The sequence below is a fragment of the Charadrius vociferus genome, unplaced genomic scaffold, assembly GCF_000708025.1.
Source record: "Charadrius vociferus isolate BGI_N301 unplaced genomic scaffold, ASM70802v2 scaffold158, whole genome shotgun sequence".
NCBI lineage: Eukaryota > Metazoa > Chordata > Aves > Charadriiformes > Charadriidae > Charadrius > Charadrius vociferus.
The window spans coordinates 5,248,522-5,271,078 of NW_009661372.1; the positions used below are offsets into that span (position 1 = coordinate 5,248,522).

General features: G+C 40.7%; 1 protein-coding gene across 1 annotated transcript in view; it reads left to right on the forward strand.

Annotated features, from left to right (window-relative positions):
- EPB41L4A (erythrocyte membrane protein band 4.1 like 4A) overlaps window positions 1–22,557 on the forward strand; it is a 94,955-nt gene that overhangs the window by 751 nt on the left and 71,647 nt on the right. Inside the window, exons 2-4 of the mRNA XM_009893834.1 lie at window positions 10,466–10,570; window positions 20,440–20,491; window positions 21,625–21,703. Of these exons, the coding sequence (XP_009892136.1) occupies window positions 10,466–10,570; window positions 20,440–20,491; window positions 21,625–21,703 (236 nt within the window). The remainder of the gene's footprint in view (window positions 1–10,465; window positions 10,571–20,439; window positions 20,492–21,624; window positions 21,704–22,557) is intronic.

The window sequence follows — 22,557 nt, forward strand, 5'->3', positions numbered from 1 at the left end:
TTGGGGTTGTTTTGTTTTTTTTTTTGTTGTGGGGGGGTGGGGGGGTGGGTGTTTGCTAATGAGCATATCTAGAAAACTACTTTCAGAACAAAACCACTCACAGTGTAGCTCAAATGAGGAATGTCTATTTTTTTTTTAAAAAAGGCATTTTTAAACATTTCAATCTTTAATTTTTTTCAAACAAAATTCCAGATGGTTAGTTTGAGAAATTTTAATGAGAATTAAGTTTCCAGTAGAATCAAATCAGTTATATGGGAAGCACTGTGGCAATCAAAGCTGTACGGAGAAAGTATGTACATTTTTTTAGGAAAACAAATGTATCCTTTTGCCTTCTGTGAGCATTGCAGGAGTAAGTAATTTTCTAGTATCAGTCAAAATAAGAAGTTAAACCCCATCGAACTGAAAGTAAAACTTTTAGATAATTATAATGATAAAGCATTTTGGACAAGCTTTTTGGGGATGTGGCAAATCATCATTACAAAGACTGTAAAAGGACAGTATGTGTTTCAGTGAAAATATGTTCAGACAGGTGAATCTGAAAATAAGCACTCCGATATGAACTACAAGTTTATATATAAAAAAGTTGTTGCTGATAGGTTGCACTGTACACTCCATTGAATTCAGTACCAAAATATCCAGTTTGCAATTGACAGGTGGAAAGAAATAGCTTGACTAGCCTGTAGGAGAGCAATAAATGAAAATACCATGATGTTTTCTTGGCAGGCAGGGGCTCTGCGCGTCCTGATTAGGGATTGCTCCAGAAATAGACCACAAGCACCTGGTGAGGCAGAAGACAACTACATGCGCATTCATAATGCATGCACTTCTCGTGCACTCTCACAGATTTGTTTAAATGATTCCCCAAGAATATGGAAGACGCATCCCTCTGGACCCACCAAAGGCTGCCAAGCTGTGAGATGGGAGGTGGCCCTTTTCTCTCGGAAGCGGTGAGCGGCCCTGTGGTCGAGCAGGGCTCTCACGGGCACATGGTGGAAGACGGGAGCTCACGTCCCAGCCCCGTGCTGCCTGGCAGCCGGCAGCGGGCAGTGCACAAAAGCACTCTTGCTCCAAACCCCGGGAACACACGAAGCCCTGCAAGCGTAGAGGCAGTGGGCTTTGGTCATTTCCACAGAGCAAAGCTCGGTGCATCCCCAGCCTCTTCATTCGGACTTGCACCATCTCCAGAGGACAGCTCTGCTTCACACCCAGCCTGAGCTGCCTTCAGAAGCACCGCGGCAGAGCTCACGCTACTGAAAGGTCAGCTCTACGTCATCGGGTGTGCATCTCATGGAGGGAGAGATGCAAAAGAGTCAAAGAAATGTGTGCTCTGTAAGGCTTGTTCAATGGAGAAAGCTACTCTTTTTTTCTTGTAGTTCCCGCTCTCTTCTTTCCCTGTGTCACCCACGTCAGAGCCAGAAAGAAAAGGAGCCTCTGTCCTTCCAAGAAATGAATTCTCTCTTTGTCTCTTCCATTAATTTTGCATCAGAGAAGGATTCCACTGTTTTTCTGCTTTTTCTCTTTAGCTTCTTGTAATGTCTCTTGACTGAATGTTAGCGAGACCGTTCAGTTAACTGAACCAAACGATAAACAAAGCTAAGTCTGATACTAACACCTTTGCTTTTGAAGAAGGAAAAGGTGAGAAATGTTTCAAAAAGGTTTTTTGAACTGAACTTGATAGCAGGCTCTGAGATGTGAATTGATTTAAAGACACAGATTTAAAACTCTGCATTATTCTATTGTATCCCTTACTCTTGAACAAGGGGAGTGGAAAAAATGTTAAAGAACAAATTGAGAATTTATTTGGGAATTACATTCATAAGTTTCTGACTCCTGACCAGAGTATTGAAAAGACTTAGAGAAAGAAAGTGGAGGCTAGAGGGAAAACAAACAAAAAAAACCAACTGTGGGGTGATACACGTAAAATTCAGGGACTAGTGGAAATACGTATCCTCAGAAACAGAAGAGGAGACCATTTACACTTAGGAGTCATATGGAAGGAAAACATGGTCAAGAGGTTAACAGTGTCACCAGAGCCAAGAGCAAGTGCTAAGCGGGACACCAAGTCTGGGCTTTGCCTGAGGAGAGGGAGTGTGAGAAGACGGTTTGCTCTTTGGTCAGAGTCTTGTGGTGTTTTGTACAAATAAGCTTTGGCAGGTAAGCTCAGCTCTGACAGTACAGCTATTCATTCTGAATGAAAGAAATGGCAAAATAAAGGATTAACAAGATGTATACTGATCTTTTCTCCTTCCTATTCTTGCTCCTAAAAAATCCCTAAACAATCCAACATGAAAACCCCCACCATTCTACCAATAGTTTGAGCCAACTTCTTATAACAAGACTGTAACCATATTACTGTATTACTGCTCTGCTTAACAGCTGAAGTAGTAGTAAAATCCTGAAACACTTTGGCAGAATGAGTGTCTCCTTTTTAATTTTTGACATTTTCTCTTTCTGAAAGCCTTTTAGTATTTAGCTCTTTACTGACGTTCTCCCCCTACAGTCTTGCACTTAAAGCAGTTAATCCAACCACGTGACATATTTAAATTGTAAGTTCTTCTGCTCTAAAACTGCTGTGCATAATGAGCTTAATGTGCTCCATAAAATGCATGCAACACCTAATTTAAAAGAAGTGTTTCGACCAATGACCATAGGAAAAGTTAGGAATGTTAGAAGGCTCTGGTATTTGAGTGCCCCCCTTTTGCACATAGGCAGAAATCAGAAAGTCTGTCAAAGAGGTGGAATAGAATGGAACATAGCAGAACTAGACAATTAAAGTGAAAAGATTGTACCTTTGTATTTATTCTGCAATTTTTATTTTGTATGTACATTGACAGAACAAACCTAGGATATATTGCTCCAGTGAAAGGTAAAAAATAAAGGAAATAGGGCAAAAGAAGTAAGGCAAAACAACTGGAAAGGTGAAAAAATGGAAATTGAAAATGCTTCAGAACAGATTTATTTAAATAAGAGACAAAACAAGCAACATTAAAAATAGGTTTTAAAAATTGCAATAAATGTGTATGAGAAAAGTTTCAAGGAAGGCTTCGATGAATGGAAAAGGTTTTGCAGAAACCATGCCAAGAAAATTAACTAGAAAACATTGCATACTTCTTTTATTTGAAATGAATGTGCCAAAAGTAAGTACATCATCTTTTCCATGCCAGGAGAAAACCCTGCTGCAGTGCTTCTGAAGGCAGCTCAGGCTGGGTGTGAAGCAGAGCTGTCCTCTGGAGATGGTGCAAGTCCGAATGAAGAGGCTGGGGATGCACCGAGCTTTGCTCTGTGGAAATGACCAAAGCCCACTGCCTCTACGCTTGCAGGGCTTCGTGTGTTCCCGGGGTTTGGAGCAAGAGTGCTTTTGTGCACTGCCCGCTGCCGGCTGCCAGGCAGCACGGGGCTGGGACGTGAGCTCCCGTCTTCCACCATGTGCCCGTGAGAGCCCTGCTCGACCACAGGGCCGCTCACCGCTTCCGAGAGAAAAGGGCCACCTCCCATCTCACAGCTTGGCAGCCTTTGGTGGGTCCAGAGGGATGCGTCTTCCATATTCTTGGGGAATCATTTAAACAAATCTGTGAGAGTGCACGAGAAGTGCATGCATTATGAATGCGCATGTAGTTGTCTTCTGCCTCACCAGGTGCTTGTGGTCTATTTCTGGAGCAATCCCTAATCAGGACGCGCAGAGCCCCTGCCTGCCAAGAAGATACACCAGGTCACACAGCTTTGTGTGAAGAGTATTTTTTTAAAAGTTGAAAATTAACAGTAACCAACATCTTAACCATTCCAAATGAATGGTTGCATGCTGTATCTTTGAATTGTGTTATTGTTATAATGGTTTCTTTCTTTGTTGTAGGAATTGTTCCAAGTGCATGGGAATGATGCACATGATCCTTGGTATTCAGTTCTTAAGATGAGTTCTTTAGGAGCAGCCATGGGTAGCTTGGTTATAGGCTCATCCAGCATGGCCTTGAACACTTCCAGAGATGGGGCATCCACAGCTTCCCTGGGCAACCTGTTCCGGTGCCTCACCACCCTGAGAGTAAAGAATTTCTTCCTAACATCTAATCTAAGTGTACCCTTTTCCAGTTTAAAACTGTTACTCCCTGATAAAGAGTCCCTCCCCATCTTCCCTGTAGGCCCCCTTGGGTTACTGGAAGGCTGCTATAAGGTCTCCCTGGAGTTGTCTCTTCTCCAGGCTGAACAGCCCCAACTCTCTCAGCCTCCCCTCATAGCAGAGGTGCTCCAGCCCTCGGATCATCTTTGTCACCCTCCTCTGGACTTATGGTAATGAACTGGGTAATGTTAATATCAGGGGGTAGATTAGTGAATGGATATTAAAATAAAAGTGATATGGCCGGAATCCCTCTACAGAGAACTAGTTGCTGTTGTTTTACAAAATATCGTTCGTGGCTGATGAGAGATCAATTTTAAAGCATTATTAAGTATTTAATTACATTTCCAAAATTTACTTATCTTTCCCTTACTTATTTACTTACTCTGAGTCATATTTGTTGTCTTCACTGGATTTTGATTCCTGCTTGAAGCATTTCTTAGAATGTGTGTGCGTGTACAGATTGCATTACTTTACCAAGTAAATACAGTTACTTACCTCTGCCCCCCAAAAAGGAGCCCACTGAGCTGAAGTAGTTTCCCATAAGCCAAATATTTTGTTCAATATTTTTTAAAGCTTTTTTTCTTCTGTGTATCTTTTCTCAGAGTCGAGCAGATCAGTTTACATCTGTCTGTGACAGTGCCTCACACTGCACTCTCACCAGTAGCTACAAGGGGAGAGGTTTAACTGGCTGGAGACCCTGCTCCCAGGAATCTTCCCCTCTCTTAAGGAGCTGACGCCTAAATAGATTTTTAAAGGTTTTTATAAATTCAGGACAGATACACTAGTTGCAAAACCAGGCAAATAAGATGTACTTTCGGACGTTTTTCTAGAATTGCATTTTCTAACTGGAATTCATTAGATTGACCATTAATAAAACCAAAATGAGCCTACAGGCATCTTAACATACAGTGCTTCAAAGTCAGTGCCGTAGGTTACATCCAACAGAGAGATCAGGCGCTGTGTCGAGTTCTTGGGAACAGAGATGGGGAGGTCTGTGCATGTGTCTGTAAATTTGTGAGGAGTTCTCAGAAAAAAAAACCTGTGAAAACAGGTTGAAAGACAAGGAGAGAGGGAGGGATGGATTAGTACAGTTTGGATGGCATGTTTGTGTGAGATATACTTAGGGCAGACTGTGGTATTGCATTTGCATGTGTTAAATCCTCATTTTCTGAAAGTATTTACTTCGGTTATGTTACTAGTTATTTACTAATGTAAATTGTTCTCTGTTTGGACATGCATTCTGCAAATTAAGGGTAAGCTGTTTTATCTAGGTGAATATTTGTAAATATTTAGCATCGTTAATTTAAACATTTTTCTCTGCCTGAACATGCAGTGTGCAAATTGAGGCCTGGCTGGTTGACTGCCTTGGGGAAAAGGGGTGCTTGCTCTGTGTTGGTAAAGACCACCAATAACTTTGATTTTAGAACCTTGCTGCTTTTATGGGTGGAAGGTGATGGAAAACTGGGGTAGTGTCTGGTGTTCTCTGAGCTTGGGGTAGGGGGCAAAAGTGGACGAAGAGGAGCCGTGAGAAAGTGCTGTTTGGAGGTACCTTTTTCTGTTACGTGTCTACCAGGAATGGGATGAACTGGTGGCTCTGCTCACCCTCGGTTGCATGATTGTGCGCTGCTTTTGTGCATAATATCCATTTTTCCTTAGTAACCTGTACTTGGGGCAAAATACTGCAGTTGGGTCTCTGAAAATACTGCATGAAGTTTACTGTCTGGAGTATGTCTCAGCGTACTGATGGTGTCTAGCTAGTTGATGCATGTGGGGCAGTGCTGACACGCACATCAAGAGCTGTGCTCTCTCGCTGCCCTTCGCTGTGCATCGGTGGGGAGCGTGCCAGTGCCCACCGGTCCATGGCCGGCATGAACAGAGCCCCCCCGTGTACTGACTGCAGGGGCACGAGCTGCTGCCTGGCACAGAGGTAGCAGATGAAACACGTTTCCCGCTTGGAGGGCTTGTTAGCAGCGTAACCCACGCAGCCCTGTGCTTGACAGGGAAATGTGGGGGTGTTACGCAGGTGTTTCTGAATGTCTCAGCGTAATTGCGTGTCATGCCCCATAGCATCCTCCTTGTTCTTCCATATTTGTCCTAATATAAACTCCCTTGTTCAGCATGAGAAACCTTCTGCTCTTGTTCCCTATTGTTATCTCTTGCCAGTATAGAAGCAGAATAACTAATTCAGCATCAGGTGTGACTTTCCAGTAGACTCTAACAATGCTTGTGGTGGGGGGAGGCATCTCAAAAGGCAACGGTAGTGTTCAACCAAAGTTTGAAGCCTTTTTTTTTTTGTGTGAAGGCTCGTGAATTCATATGCATCTTCCATAGCATTTATGAGGTTTAAGAGGTAGAGTCTGTGGATTTAATTGGAGAAGGGTTTCACGATGGATGTTTGAGCAAAAAGATGCAATGTGTTTTTTACTTTAATAAAAAGAGGCTTCACTACTTACACCACTTTTCTTTCAAGAGACAGACTAGCACCCTGCTGAGTCAGACATTGCTGCACGTCTTGCTTTGTCTTTAAATTCAGTTAACATCGATCATGGATCTGATTGGCCCTGCACTGCTGTCTACGATACAAAAGAGACAATTAAAAAATAACCAACTAGAAAAAAACTCACTATTGCTAAAAAACAGTGAGCAGTGCAGAAAATAAGAATTGCTGGTGACTAAATATACAGTAACATATGTTAAAATATATCAATGTATGTACCAATTTTGAAATAATGATTTCATTTTGATTTTAAAAAAATGAAATTAAATCAGATGTCTCCTGAATGTTCTGGCTGTCATTTTCTTTAGCCAGTAGAAACCTGCCTTTCTGGTTTATGAAGCCACAGTGCTAACATGTAAAGCAAGATGTTATGACTCATTTGAACAATTCTTTGTTCTCTCTTGAAAGCATTGCTGATGATATTTTCAAATGTACTTGGGTTTACCCCTAAGAATGCAAGCCTTTAGCAAGTCTGAGCCTAATGCAAGGCAGATTATGTAATTTTTGCAATGCTGCACGATGTGAATGTAATCCTGTTAACACCTTTAGTTAACATCTTTGATAGTTTTAGTTTGCAGGTTTGCTGAGTTCTGTAATTTTATCAGGGGAAATGAAATGGCTTTTCTTAGTTTGCAAAAGTTTCTTCAAATGCGGTAAAAATGTATTTCAGGACTGAGAAGTAGCCACGTAGGGATTCGTCAGCAAAACTGCTTTCTTAACTCCACTTGAAGAGGCAATTTACTTGCATGAAACCCTGAAATCATGTGGCTTAAAACGAGAACTTTAATTGAAAACAAGGTTGCAGCGGTTTCAGCAAGGGTCAGTGTTGTACCTGAAGAGTGCTCCTCAGTGCTGGGAAAATCTGAGGTTAAGAAAGGTGAGGTTAGAGGGGTGCGGGGTTACCTGCTGGCTCTCATCTGGGCAGTTCCCTTGCGAACTTTCCTTGCCTTGTGTACACGCAGGCATTGCTGAAGGGTGTGAGGGATTGGCAAGGAGGGCTACGGAGTCTACTGCACACAGTCTGTTTTGGCTGAGGATAACCAAAGTGTTGGGTATCTTGCCGCTGTAGAGGTGGAGAAACCCCAGTAACTGTAAGTTGGGTGGTTTTGCTCAGCCTGTCCCTGCAGCTGGACCACCTATTTCTGCAGGACCAGCAGCGATGGAAGTGTTAACTGAGCTATGGCAAGAGAAGAAATTAACATTTATGTTTTCTCTCAGTCTAGCGGTATTAGTAAAAAGTAGTTTAAAAGCTTTTTATGCATTGTTACCATTTATCTCTGAAAGGAAAGAAGGGAATCTTTAATTTCAGCCAAACCAGGTATGAAATGTGTGCGTTTCTTGGGGATAACACACTAGCTTGGGAGGAAAGCTGACCCAAAGACTCTTTACGTAGAACATATTGCAGTCCTCAGCTGACTGAAGGCGACTTCAGCAAGGCTCGCTGAATCCTAAACTGGTGCACAGTTATGTAAGTTAAACTCCTGTAAGACTTAAGCTTCTTTCTTACGTTATTATCTTTGATTACTCCTAGGAGTGTGTGTTATTATTATAAGATGCCCAAATGGAAAATTGACAGCTCCGTCTTTGCTGCTGGATTACTATTTCTGAGTTCTGCTAATAAAACTAACTGATGCTATGAATAACGTTACTGGGCAGGCAAAGAGTGGAAAGCTCATTGAAAGCAAACAGATCTGAGCTTCACAATCGCAGCAGCTCAGTATGCCTTCAACGGGTACCGCTCCATGTCCCCTGTAAACCACGGTGCAGGCAGCCCTTCTTATGGCTTTTGCAAGGGTTTGCTAGCCACACTTTGGTTAACTCTGTCAAAGCCCTGTGGCTCTGAGCAGCTAATGGTGGAGCTCCTTCTGTCTGCAATATTCTTTTAACATTTAGTACCCAGTTGGAATTGTTGCCATCCTTTATCTGCATGGGTCATTTGGAGTCAGGGCTGCTTGTTTATTTTGAGCTTTTCCTGTGTCTGTCTCTTGAGATGCCTGTCCAGTCCTAGGTTCCCAAGACATTGTTCTGTTTAAATGATAATGCAAACAGTTCCAGTGGTGAAGGTGATTTGCCTTATATGACGTGTGAGTGATAACTATGTGCTTTTTAGTGGGACATCTCTCTTGCTTCTTTGAATAACAACTGATTTACAGATAAAATGAGGCAGGACAATTACTGCTTCAGTGTTGAATCACTGCTGTCTAATAATTTAACCCGTGTTTTTTAAAAATTTTTTAAAGGTGTGTTTTGTTTGTGTCTGTAGTGCATCTGATAGTGAGTCTATTGCTAAGAGGGGCTGACTCTTGTCTCGCATCATTCTTACAACCGAAGCTCTGATTCTTGTTGAGGAGTCTGATGATAAAATCACCCTATTGCTCGCTTTATCCAAAATGCTAAAATGAGATTTAGTGAATTTCTGCTTACCTTAATCATGGTTTCCCCAAATTGATTTGTTTGGTGGGTGATCATTAAGTCTCACTGTACATGGTGAGGGAATATGTAATTACGGTTGCTTAGTGCAGACAATCTGTATGATGGCTTTAGACTGTTACACACTGAGAACCTTTCGAAAACACCTCCTGGTTTAAGCAAATGTAGAGTAAATCTAGTGAATAGTGTGGATACACAATTCCCACCCTACCAGAGATGTTTACCTTGTCATGGCTTGCTTAGAGTGTGAGTGGCCACCCGGAATTGTTGTATTGGCCCGGCCTGTGTGACTAGGCACAAACACTGATCAAATGCACCTGCTGAAAAAAAAACATGGATGCATCTTCACTGTCATTATGTGATTGATACTTCACCAGCAAAGCTAAATTAAATGTTTTTTTTTAATCAAGATTATTTGCCATTTTAATTTTGAAATTATTTGTTCATAAAAGAAGTGAAATAGCACAAAAAATATCCCACAGCTTCCTCCTCCTGTTTCTTTTCTCTCCAGTGATTTTACTACAATCTGGCAGGTTATACAATATGAAGCAGTTAACCAAAACCTAATTATGAGTTATGTCCATATTTTCTTGTGGAATTTAGGACTGTAATAGTCAAAGGCTCTAATTGATTCTGAGGGGGGATCATTCTGTGTAATTATTCTCAGTCTTCCTAGTCTGTTTGTTGTTGGCTGCCAGGCGAACCGACAAATAAGAGGCATTCAGGTGGAAGTGAGCTTTTTATAATGCATTCTCAACAGTAGAATGTTGTTTGCAGTATTGTCCCCAGCATTGTTTGCAAATACTGGCGTAGACCCTTAATGAAGCACTATTCAAGAAAACAACGGGATTATTTCAGTTCAGGGTGTTGGATTGCTCCCACTTCTACTATCAAAAATATTTCAAAAGGAAACAAATAAAACCTAACCTTCGTTACAAAGAGTGCTAACAGAGCAGCTAGTAATGTATATTTTACATCTTCAGGGCAAAGTTTTGCTTCCTGATTTTCGTTGTCAGAATTTGAGTGACAGGCCTGGTCTGAAAAGAAGAGTGTGACTTATGAATTAAAATAAGTCACGGGGATTAGAATTTTGATCACAGAACAGACATTTTCTAGAAAAATGCTACATTAACCAGCATTGTGCTTACGCAAGTACACTTGAGAGGTGTTGTTTTGTTTGTTTATTTTTTATTTCATAACTATTGACCTGCCAGCTACCCAATAGTATTTACAGAGTGATTGATTAAGCATGTGTGAGGACAAAATATTTTCTTCTCTACAACTGAAATTTTTGTTAAGGGCACTGGGAGCTGCCTCTTTTTTTTTTTTTTTTTGGACAAGGCTAACTGAATGCATGAATGCCACTGCACATAGCTGACAAAGGCAGAGCATCTTTGTGAAAAGGCTCTGTAAATTCTTTCCCACAGAAGTCAACGAAAGGGTCGGTTGTCCTGGGCTACGTATTTCGTCACTTAAACCTAGTGGAGATAGATTACTTTGGACTGCGCTACTGTGACCGAAGTCATCAAACGGTAAGTAAAAGACACAGCAGATTGGATTTTCCATGTGTAAAATTTACCCTGTTTGTGCCGTTTGCCTGTAGAGCATTAGATTGTCATACTTTCACTAACTTTCACTGTTTTCCTGGTTCAGGTTTCCAGTAATAATCTATTTGTGTTTGTTTGCATTAAAGTCTTGGAATAGCTGTTAATATCTTAGATAGGAACAGAATCAAATGCAAAATGTTGTTGAAAACTAAATGAAGAAAGTATGAATAGTACAAAATTATAATATGAAAGCAGGATTAATATTTTTTCCCTTGTAATAGTGTGCCCTGAGGCCAGTGCACTATGCTGTCTGGCTTCGCTTGGCCTTGTGGTGCCTGGGAAGCAATGTCCCACAGGGTGTCACAGGCTGCTTCAGTTGGACCACTTGCTGAACGCCTGTTTTGGAGGGTACGGTATGGTTGCTTTGGTGGCTGCCTGTTCACTGGGAGAGCCCCAGGTGTCAGGGTGTTGGCAAATGACATTCTCAGTCCGCCTGAACCATCTCTGTGTTCTTGAGGCCGTGCTCTCTTGAGCCTCCTTCACAGGGGCTCACCAGACGTCTGAGAGCTTTTTCCACCGGGAGATTACAGTCCTAAATAGGCAAGAAAATCAAAGCCAGGCTGAGATGTTTCACCCGAAGCAGGCAGTGGCTTGGGGCCACGCTGTCTGGTGTGCCCCCGCAAAATGGCCTGTGCAGGGTTACTGCAGTCAGCGGTGAGGAGCAGGGGATGCTCAGCAGGTGGGACCAGCGCTGCATTCATAGGGTGGTCTTCATATATTAGCTTAAATTTATAAAGGGAATAACGCCTGGCCTGTGGTTAAATTAAGTCAAGCAGTTATGCTTCTAAAGTCACTGCTATGTGCTGAGTGTTCTGCACAAGACCCTGACCTGAAGAGATGTCATGTTTCATCTAAAAATTAGAAGTTATTGAATTGACTAAAATTTTGCCAATTTCTTCTGTTTAGCAGAACACGTAGAGACTGAAGTCTGAACAGTATTGTCAGAAGACTAGTGATTGCTGCTGAGAGCTACAGACTGCCCGACTCAGTATATTTTTATTGCTGTGCATAGTTTAGATGTTTATAAATTAAATTCCTTGATAAGCTTCTAACCAAGTTTCATTACATGCAGATGAAAGTCAGATTCAGCTGTGAACTAAAGGTAGACTTAAAAACAGTATTTTTGACTTCCTGAGGAAATTGAGGTGTGAATGTATTTTTTGCTCTCAAAAGTGTTTCCCTTTTTCCTGCAGAGGCAAATAAAGTAGAAATGGCTGTTACTGTGTACATTTCCAGAGGCATACACGCTGTGTATTTAACAGTGTATACGACAACATGAAAATAAGAGATTACATCTGTTCTGTGGAAGGTTTGACACATAAAGGCACATTTTAGGATGCATACTGCTAACAGACTAGATGATTTGATTGTATGATACCAGTGCATTTTGTGTTAAGGTAGTGCGCATGAGCTGTATGTAGGCCATAACCCCATTAACTCAACCTCTCCAAATAAAAATACAGCGTTTTTTCTTACGCATGATGCTCTAGTGGTGTAAATTTAATGTTAGCCTCTATCTTTATTCTCTGGCCAGCTCAAAGTCAGGAACCCACTGTGCTTCTTGTTGTTTTTCCCATGGATTATGAAGGCGGTCATCCCCCTTCCCTCATTTGTCTGCTGTTGCACCGACACCGGTCATGCCGTGGGGATGCAGTTGGCACTAGCACGGATGTGGAGCTCCAGCCTCTCCCTACGTGGAGAGGTTCCCGTGTTTTTCCTGGCTTCTGTACGGGTGGGCAGGCGTCTCTGCCGCCTGCTTGTGTTCCGGTCGCCTGACGGGAATGCTGTGTGTCTCCCACACGCCTGCGGGATTTTTTATTTTTTTTTCAGGGAAATCCCAGGTGTGTGGGAGAGCGGTGCAGGCATCAGCTCTGCCCTGACATGCAGCTGGGTAGTAGCCAGGAGGTACGACCAGAGACCACAATGCTGGGCCACGTTGCGGGGTCTACCTGCCCTCCTTCTACTATGGAGATGCTGCCACAGTGACCGGCCCCAAGTTTCTGCTGCGGGCTTTGCACCTGGGCTGTGTTGCACCAAAATATTACGAAAATGCCTGTTCCTGTTGTTGGTCTGTGTATAAGCGTAATTAAAAGTTTATTGTTTTATCTGGAAAGTTCATGAATGAGTAGACCTGTGCTACTGTGTTTCATTTTACGTGTTTTTATGACAATTGTTGCTAGCTTGCTATTTTTAGTGAAATCTCGTAAGTTCTTAGGAATGCTCAGTGTAAAGGGAAAGCTTCCATGCAACAAACAACACCTTGTGCTTTAGCTGTAAACATACGTTCAGTTGCCCACTGAATATGGCTAAAACTCTCTGGGCTGTTGTGGGAATTAGTCCTGTAATAGCTGGCAAGGAGCCTAGATTTGAATTTTGGATTGGATATGTTTTGGATTGGCCACAGTAGATTTCCTAAGGGAAGGGGAAAAAGGTTACCTAATTAGTTTTAAAACTATGCTCCTGAGTTAGTCTCAGACGGAAAAATGTGTTTGGAGGTTTGGCTACCTATTAGTACATTGCTTGTGGTGGGGAATATTTTACTATTTGCTCTGTCAGTTTTTTTGTCATACTACTTATTTAGCTGAATGATGAATAAAGCAGGGTGGACAAAACTATGTGTTTTAAAGAATACAACCCAGTCACAAAAGAAATATTTTTTGTTAAGGGTCTGAAAGAACTTGTTTAGTTATTTTCCCCATTACTTTTGCATGCCTCAGCACTTCCAGGTGGTCTTTTAAGTGCTGTGTTGGTGTGCTACCTCTTATGTGGGTGGTATAATAATTATTTTAGAAGTACCAGTAGGGCTCTAATCAGTGAACAGAGTTTCACTGTGCTATGCAGCACATGAATGCATAACATTAAAATGGTCTCTTCCTGAAGAGCTAACAAACTAATTAGGAAGTGAGAGAGAATAGCTAGATGCAGCAAACAGATTGACAGAACTGGATGATGCTGGGAAGACCATCAACAGTAGGATAAAGTATAAATTGGATGACGCTGTCTCTAGGGTAGTAATTGGATCTTATTACACAAATTTCTCTTTATTGACATTCCACGTTCCCCTGAACTCTCCATGTTAAAAGGACAGTTTTTAATCTCCAAATTAAAGTTCTTGAAGATTAGGGGTTGCCAGAATGTTTCCGCCATGAAGTATGTAAGCTTTATCTGTCTTGTCCTCCGAACGAGACAGGACTTCTAAAGAAAACCAGAAAGTACCTTGAATACTTTTTTTAAAATACAACATTTAATAATTAATTAAAAATCTTGTAATGTAAAACTACGCCAGAATAAACAAATGGGTTGAACTAATGCTATAAGTTGTCAGCAGCATTCCCTGATCTTTGAGTGCTTTGGTTCACAAGCTGTGTGGTGCTTTTTAATGTAGTACCTGAGTACCTTGGTGCAAATACTTTAAAAGGAAGACCAGTTTTCTTTGAGTGCCACCGAATCTTTCAGTGTACCTCATCATTAGCCCTTCACATGAGCCTCTTGCGTTGCTGCACAGACTGCAGACACTCAAGTTAGGCTCAGCTGAGACCGTCTTTATGCTTCTTGGTGTGGATGGTCAGCTGGATCCTGATTGACAGAGCATTTTTGTCTTCCGCCTCATCGGCCAGAAATGTGGGACATTGTGACCCATCTGGTATTTTCAGGTGAGACACAATCACTAGAACCTGTGTTGCGGAAGCTGGAGGTGGCTTAGGAAAATCTGTCCTGTCTTTCACTCTCTCATTGCTTTAGTATTTGGGGAAAACATCGGCCCAGCCAAGTACATCTCCTTTAGTGCAGGAGGGGTGAAATGCTGGGTGGGTTTGCTGTTAGGAGGGCTGTGCAGGTCCCCTGTCCCTCTCGCTTATGGTTCCCACTGTGCTGTGGCTCCCAGGCGCTCCCCGCATCGTCCCTTTGCTACTGCCTTTGTGGCATCTCCAGTGTGCCTCAGGATAGTCGTGCTAATTACTGTTCTGGCAGGAGGCCAGTATTTTCTTGAGGCACACAAAAGAGAGAATGGAAATGGCAATTTTAACGCATAGTATCTCAGGAAAAGCTGAGCAGAATTTGATGAGGGAAAGGGTACTTTCGAAGCCCAAAGGCATTCCCTTGTCAAAGCACAAAAGCGTGCTGAAAAGAGTCATGCTATTAGAGCTTCTCTTACAAAAAAGATTTTGCAACTCCCTTATTGCAGAAAGCTAGACAACCAAAGTAATTTTAAAGGTCTGTTGATAATAAAAACTTTTCTTTTTTTTTTTTTAAAATTCCAGAAACCTGGCTGCACTTTACAATCTTGCACTGGTCAGGTTGCCCCCTCACCATCCCTAACCCAGCTCTCACTCTAAACCTGCTTAACGTAAAGCTGTGTTGTACAACAGGCTGTGATGTAAATACCCATCTTTTCTTATCTGATATAATGCGAATCGGAGCTGTTACATTCACAGCGGACAGCGTGCTGATACTCTCTTAGGACCCTACGGGGAGAAATACAAACACAGAAAGCCATATCACCATGTTAATTCAGCATTGCAGCCAAGCTAATTTTTTCAGCCCTGGTTAGTTCAGGAGCAATGCTGTGCGAACACGTGTGCAGTGCTCCAAGACATGGAGCTAACATGAGATGGGCAGTGCTCTGTCTCTCTACCATGCATCCACTGTGTAGCGTAGATGTGTTTTTTTCTCCCCTGCATTAAACATACAGACCTGAGAGCACAGCAGGTAGGAGGTAGCCCATGGCAATACCTTTTGCGGCTGTGTAGCCCAGGTCTCAGTTTCTTGTGGAGCTGAATTTTCTACTGTGAATCGCTGTGCTGCAGCGGTCCATCAGGTCAGCAGTGGCAAAGCTGAGTACAGAAGCCTGTGCCATGAGTTACGTATCACTTCTGTGCAAACTTGTGTATCTGAAAGATAGATACTTTCTTGATCCATCCAGCATGGTTAATAGAGTCACTGCAGCATGCTAAGATTGGCAGGTTACTAACCAAATTGGGTAGGGTAATGGGTTGAGCAGGCTCTATGTGACTTAGCTGTAGGAAGAAGGGCATGATTTTAGCAAAAGGTTTGTTTACAATCAGAAGTGTCTGTTCTGTAGGGAATTACTGTCACATAATGTGGTGTATGTTTTGATCTCAAGATCTTAGAAAAACAGATGAACTGTACTTAGTTTGTATTTTTGTTTTTGTGTGGATTTTTGTTTTTGTATGGATTTGACATTTGCCCATAAACATGGTACACTAAATTATCTGCAAAGAAAAAGACTTGTTGTGCTTGTTAAAACAGATGGCATAGCCAGAGAAAGGAAAATGGAGACTGATAATATTGATTAGAAGCTAGAAATTTTAGAAGATTGTTAATGGATTGAAACAGCCAAGAGAAAGCTGATGGTCATGTGAGTTAAAGACTGTAAGACTAAGCTTTTGAAGTATACCAGGATCAACAGGAAACTCACACTGGTGTTCTGATACTAACTGTAATCAATATAACTTCAGGTTGTAATAAAGAAAAGACAGAAGTATTACATACGTCTTTGTTTTTTTAATGTAGGAATTGCCTGATGATTTATACATTTCTTGGGTAATAAGGATGTCTTCACCTTAGCAAATTTAGATTCTTTGCACTGAACATTTGCAGATAAAACTGCCAAAAAAGGCTAATTGTTAGTGTTGTCTTAGATTGTGGAAAAACCTTGATAATTGCAGATTATAATTGAAAAATGCTGAGTTTTCTGTTGAGAGTTGTGGTTTTCCCTGTTGTAAATGTAGACAAAAACTGGCATGCATGACATGATGCATACAGCTTCGTGAGAATCTGATTAAGACAGCCCAGGATTTAGTTTGAAGTTGATAGATTTTTCTCCACCAGACACTTCATTGATTGATACCACAGCAAACACTTTAACCTAGTTAATATTTTGTTTCAAACAGGTTCGTGGAATTTGACCCAGGTTTAACCCTATGCAAATTCAAGGAATGAAGATTCCAGATCTGTGGAAAAATGTTTGCAGTCATTTAGAAGGACTAACTATGAAATATTGTGTGGCACTTGGATGCGTGCTCCTTACACATCTGGCTCGTATGGGAGCCAGATTTGCAAAAGTACAAGGGACAGTAGAGCCCATCTATTCTTAGATATGCTGTACATCTTTTTTTTTATAATTTCTACCTAAAAATTAAAAAGGAGTTATTTCCCTTAGTAAAATTGTACATTTATAATCAATCTTGGTAGATTAAAAAATACTGCATTGAAGTAATACTCTATAGTCTTTGTAAATAACAATTAGTAAACTAGCCACCATTACTTTAGTAATTGGATAGCTGTATTAATCAATGCCACTATTTAGAAATTGTGATTTTTTTTACCATTTCTCGTGTAAATATTAAATTCCCCTTTCACATTCACAAAAATTATCACCTGCAGTAGGATGGGTGTATGCTGGGCCCTTACACCTCTTTGCCTTAGCGGTGATCTGTTCGTAAGTCAGATAACCCTTGCTGTCTGTGCAGGAGAGATACAGGTGGGAAATCACCGAGAAGTGGCAAGCTGGCTGCCAAACAGATAAAAAGAGTGCGCCTGTGTGTTGGCGATACTTTGGCATTCACGAGTGCAGGGTTTGTTGTCAGCACCTGCTGTGCAAGTGTGTTGGATTAGTAAGACACTCCGCTTTTTTTGTTCCGTTTCTCTTGGCACTTTAACCTGTGAGCTCAAAACTGTAACTATACCCAGTGCTATTTATACGTATATGCAAACATTTAGCATGCATCTAATATGCGTTATTATGTCTGCGTGTGTATGTGTGCTTAGAGGGCTCTGCTGTAGGAGTTCTTGGTTTTGTAAATGTTCTCATCTTTATTGTCTAACATTGGCTTGAAAAATGCCTTTTCATTATCCATGAAATTCCATTCATCTCTGGCTTACAAATAAAATGTTAGAAATCTCCCTCTCCTCCCCCTGCCTCTTGCATTCTTCAGGAAAATTTTGGCAGCCTTTGAAATAATAAATAACTACACAGTGATTTTAAGCATGGGTGTGTGGCATTGCCCCATGGTAAATACTTACTGGAGAAATGAGAAGGCAGACTAGGTTCTTGCCTCTTCCCCACCACCCTCGGTCCCAGCAGTAAACTTTCCTGAGCCGAACTGTTTAACGTCCCCTATGCAGCACAGGGTCTGGATGCCTGTGGTATCCTCAGTTCCTCCTGCCAGCCCGTGCTGCTTTTCGCTGGCAGGAATGGCAGCAATCTGTCTTACAGGGGTGAGGGCTCAGCGAGCAGTTCCTCCTGCTTGCTCCATTTGGGGGAAGGAAAAGAAATGTTAAGCGATACAAAGACCCCAGTTTTGCTCCCTCTCATCTTTTCAGATTCCTTCTGAATCTGAACTTGCAGTTTTCCCTCTGAATTCCCCCCTCCCCGGTTTAGAAATTACCGTCAGAAGACCATACAAGGAATATAATTTGACTTGCAAGTGAAATACAGCCTAGGCACAATTAAGACTTCTGATGCAACTCTGTTTTGGTTGTATCGTCTACAAGCGTCCACACAGTCTTGAATGACCTGGCCCAATTCTGGTTTGTCTGACGGCAGCCAGTGAATCACATGAATATAAGAGGTGGTGGAATTCAGGTTGCAGAGGCAACTAGAAATCTGTCGCTGTTCTGTGCTTGACTTGCAAACTTGCATGATGATGCAACAATATGAATTATTATTTTTTTTTTAAATACTTGATCTACCTATGCATATAAAGCTAAACTGCAAAGAGGACCATAAACCAATATTATCTTGAAGCCAGTTTCAGTTCACTTCAGGAGGACTTAATGAAGGAGTTATTCTGTGATAGGTTTTGACCTGATTCTGAAGCTCTTGCAGTGTAACACAAAGCTGTCAGTGATAAGCAAGGTAGCTTGATGAGACGATGTGTTGTTCATACTGTGACACCAGTTTTGGGAAGAGGTCAGACCACATTCTGACCACATTGCATAGCCAGAATGTGCACTATAGAGTCATTTTGCCTTTTTTCCCCCCTGTTGACTCTGAAATCTCTTCATCAGCCTGTTGTGCTAGCTCAGATTGTTGCTGGTATGGAGTTCCAGTAGGATGTTTGAACAAGTGTGACAAGTTTGTTCCTTCCCATCTTCTGTTGAGGTTAAGAGGGTTTGTATTTGAATAGTTACTGGATGTATTCAATATAAGCATATAGTGTATATTTTTTTCCTTCAAAACTTAGGAAATTTTCTTAACAGCCATTCCCGGATTTGGAATAGCAATGGCCAAGAACAAGGCATACAGCTGTTTCTATTGCAGGTGGATCAGCAGCTAATGGAAGTAGTTTGTTTTCATGTTTTGTCAAAATAATGATAGTTGTTTACAACCACTTATTAAATTAGTTGCTTGACATTTTCCACTCAAATGCTTTGTAGTGTTTTTCCCTCCCTTTTTCACACTATTCCTTCTAATAGTGAAATTCTGTAGTCCGGAGGAGTACTCTGGATATAGAGAGGGATTTTTTGATTAATCATTTTATTCTTAATCTCTGTAGGGTTAGTTCAAGGGTGCAGGTAAGGAGTTTCTTTATTCATTGGTCTGTGTAATTCCTCAGTTAAAAAAGGTGTGGGTACTAGGGATGTAGATTCCATCTGCCTCAATTTGGTCTTTATAGCAGCTGTGTTCTGCAGCATTTTTGTTTCTAGTGTTTTAAGAAGGGGTGCCAATCTCAGCTGGTCCAAAAAGTTCGTGTATGAGGGAAGAGGATTGGAAAAAAGGAAGACAAGAATGGTCTTGGCAGCTGCCTCTACACTTTCGTCCAAAACTGAATCATAGATATATCAAGCTAAGGAAGAAGTAAGCTGCTGGAGGGATTACAAGAGCAGGTTGCTGGTGACCTACGTACCTGTAATTAGAAGTACACGGCTGGTCTGTGGTCAGCAGTAACATCAGAATAACGTTTATTGGAAGTTTGATAAAGGTGGGGCAGAATAATCAATGGGAAATTATACTGCAGATTGTCTGTTGATCAAACGGTACGGGAACCCACGTAATGGTTCACCCCTCTGTGGCGTGCTAAGCATACCTTCATCATCTCTGACACATTGGTCCAGCTAGTCCTCTAAAAACCATCTGGTGGAAGAGTTTGTGCCCTCTCTACCTTGGTGTCAATTTCTAGTCATCCACTCCCCCTGATACTAGAAACTGTATCTGAAAATCTAAACTAATTTTTCTTTGCTTATAGTTAAGCCAAATCCTTTGTACTTAGTGGGCATGAAGAAGAATTGATCACTCTGTTCTTACAGCAATTTCTCAGGTGTTATTGGAGGAGTGCTGTTGTGCATGTTACCCCCTACAGTCTTTTGTTTTTCAGAAAATAAGCAAAGTCCCTTCATTTTTTCCTTGTAGGTCATGTCTTACATGCTTTGTTGTAGCTGTTATTTAGAATTATCCTGCTTAGGTTGATCTCCCAGGAAGAAAACAGCAAGGTTGCACACCCATATACTAGCTATAGCAGATCAAGGGGATGCCAACAGGTATTTAGCATGATACTTCTCTGGAGCTGGCTTGTCACGAGCCTGAGATGTGGTGGCTCATACCACACAGATTTGCTTTTAGGAAGACCCCCTACACCCAGGGAAAATACGCAACATTAGACTTCTACAGTCTGTGTTTCTCTGATCTGAAACTGGCGCAAGTTTGTCATTAGCAGACTGGAGTGTGTCAGTCTGCTAATAAATATCAATATATGAATAAATATAGAATCGCAGTTGTTCTGTATTCATTTTGCATGTTAAGTGACTAATTTCCATAATTGTCTGTCTCACAGTACTGGCTGGATCCTGCAAAGACCCTTGCTGAACATAAAGAATTGATAAACAGTATGTATTTAATTTGAACTTAAAGAATATTTCTGAAGATGAAGTAACAGAGGCAGTGTTCCATATATACAATGTTTATAATCCAGTCACAGCAGATTGATAGTTCTTGAACAAGTTAATTACTGCAGTTCATAGTGGAATCAAAATTTCACACATGGATTGAACATACCGTTGGTTTCCAGTAATTTATGTGATTATTGTCTGGATTTCTCTGTGCTTAAATTTTATTTTAGAATAATAAATAGTGCTATTCTTAACTCTGATAATTAATTTTACAGTAGCTGTGATACAGCTATCATACTGTACCATACCATAACCAACTTAGATTCTTTTTTGCTTCTGAAAGTAAAAGTAGTGCCTTTTACTGATAATAGAGTGTGTGCTGTTACTGTCACTTTTCAGATATCACAGATGCAAGATCTGTTTTTATTATTGTACTTAAAAAACGTGATGAGATTATTTTACTTAAGTATTTGGAGACCTGCTATAAAAAGTTGTGAAAGTGCGTGGAATAAATGCAGCTGTAAGAATTTTGGTGCTGATTTTACTGAATCTTTTGGGACAGTAACATTTGTAAAAAGTGAATTAGAAAAGCTTTTCCAAATATCTCTTAATTAAAGCGGCACATTGTTTAAGTTGCTCCCTAAGATATTTGAAAGTCTGGAAGGGATTACTCTTCAGTATTTTTAGTTATGACAGGGAATCACATTTCATGCACAATTACATTTTTTGAAAAGTTTTGGTGGAAAAAGTATGTGAAGGTCAGAATCAAAAAAAACTTGGAGAAATTGTAAGTTAGCAATGAAATCTGAAATTAAATCTTCAAAATAAGCAAAAACAAGTAGACAAACAAGCTGTGAATAAATAAACACAAGACTAGAAAATAAATAAACACAAGACACAAGACTAGAAAAATGATAAAAATCCCCCCCTTTTTTTTTTCTTTCTTGTGTAATGAGCATAGATGTACGGATTTGCTGTGTGGATATAAGATTTTTTTTCTGAAACTTTCAAGTTTCTGAAAATCTTAAGATAGGCTCCTTAGTAGCTGTCTTGTAGTCAACTAGTAACAATTCATAACAGTTAATGATTTGTAACAACTAACTGTTGCACCAAATATTTTTTCTTCTCAGCTGGACCACCATACACTCTGTATTTTGGCATTAAATTCTATGCAGAGGATCCGTGTAAACTTAAAGAAGAAATAACAAGGTACAGTATTTAAAAAGACTGTAGTTTGTTGATTTCAGGGTAGTAATCTATTCCAGCCAGGTGCATATTGTTGTGGTGTTGCTGGGTTGTTTGGTTTTGTGCGATTTTTTTATGCTTGAACATCTGAATGTTTCTGGTTGAACATGTATGTGTAAGAAGAGAATTGTGACTCGATTCACAGTGGTATGGGCAACTATTTGGAAGCCTAAGATGAAAAGCTGCTCTCTGGTGCATCAAAACCCAAAGGGACTTGATGTGCATTTGTGGTGTTTTTTTTTTTTTTAAAGGAATGCATTGTCACATCTGCATTTATATTGTGTTATAATCAAGTTTGGAGCTTACTTAGATCTCAGATATAAATCCAGGGAATTCTCTTCTTTATTGTCCATAGCTTAAATTCCAGAACTGTTTTTTAAGCGGATTTCTTTTAGTCTTTCTGAAAATATGCGAAGGAAATTGAAGAGTTGCATGCTTTTGATTCTTTTCACTAACCTTGCCCTCTACAAAATATGAGGATGCACACACTAACACATGCACACGCACGCACACAGACACATACGTATGCATGCTTGCCTGAAGTCTCACGCACAGGCTTTTCTGTTTGCTTTATTTATGAAAGGTCTCAGACAATTAGTTGTAGGTTCAAAAGGAAATTTGAGAATTTGGATAGGTAGGCGGACAAAATTAGTGTGCTGGCTTGCATTAATAAATGCCAAAATACTTCTTTTGATGTCCTAGGAATATGACACATGAGAATTCATTAGAGTGCACACAGGGTTTTTAATTTTCTTTAATCAAAGGTGGCAGTTGTTGCAGCACAAGCAGAATATTTTTCTTGTCCCAAACTGAGAAAA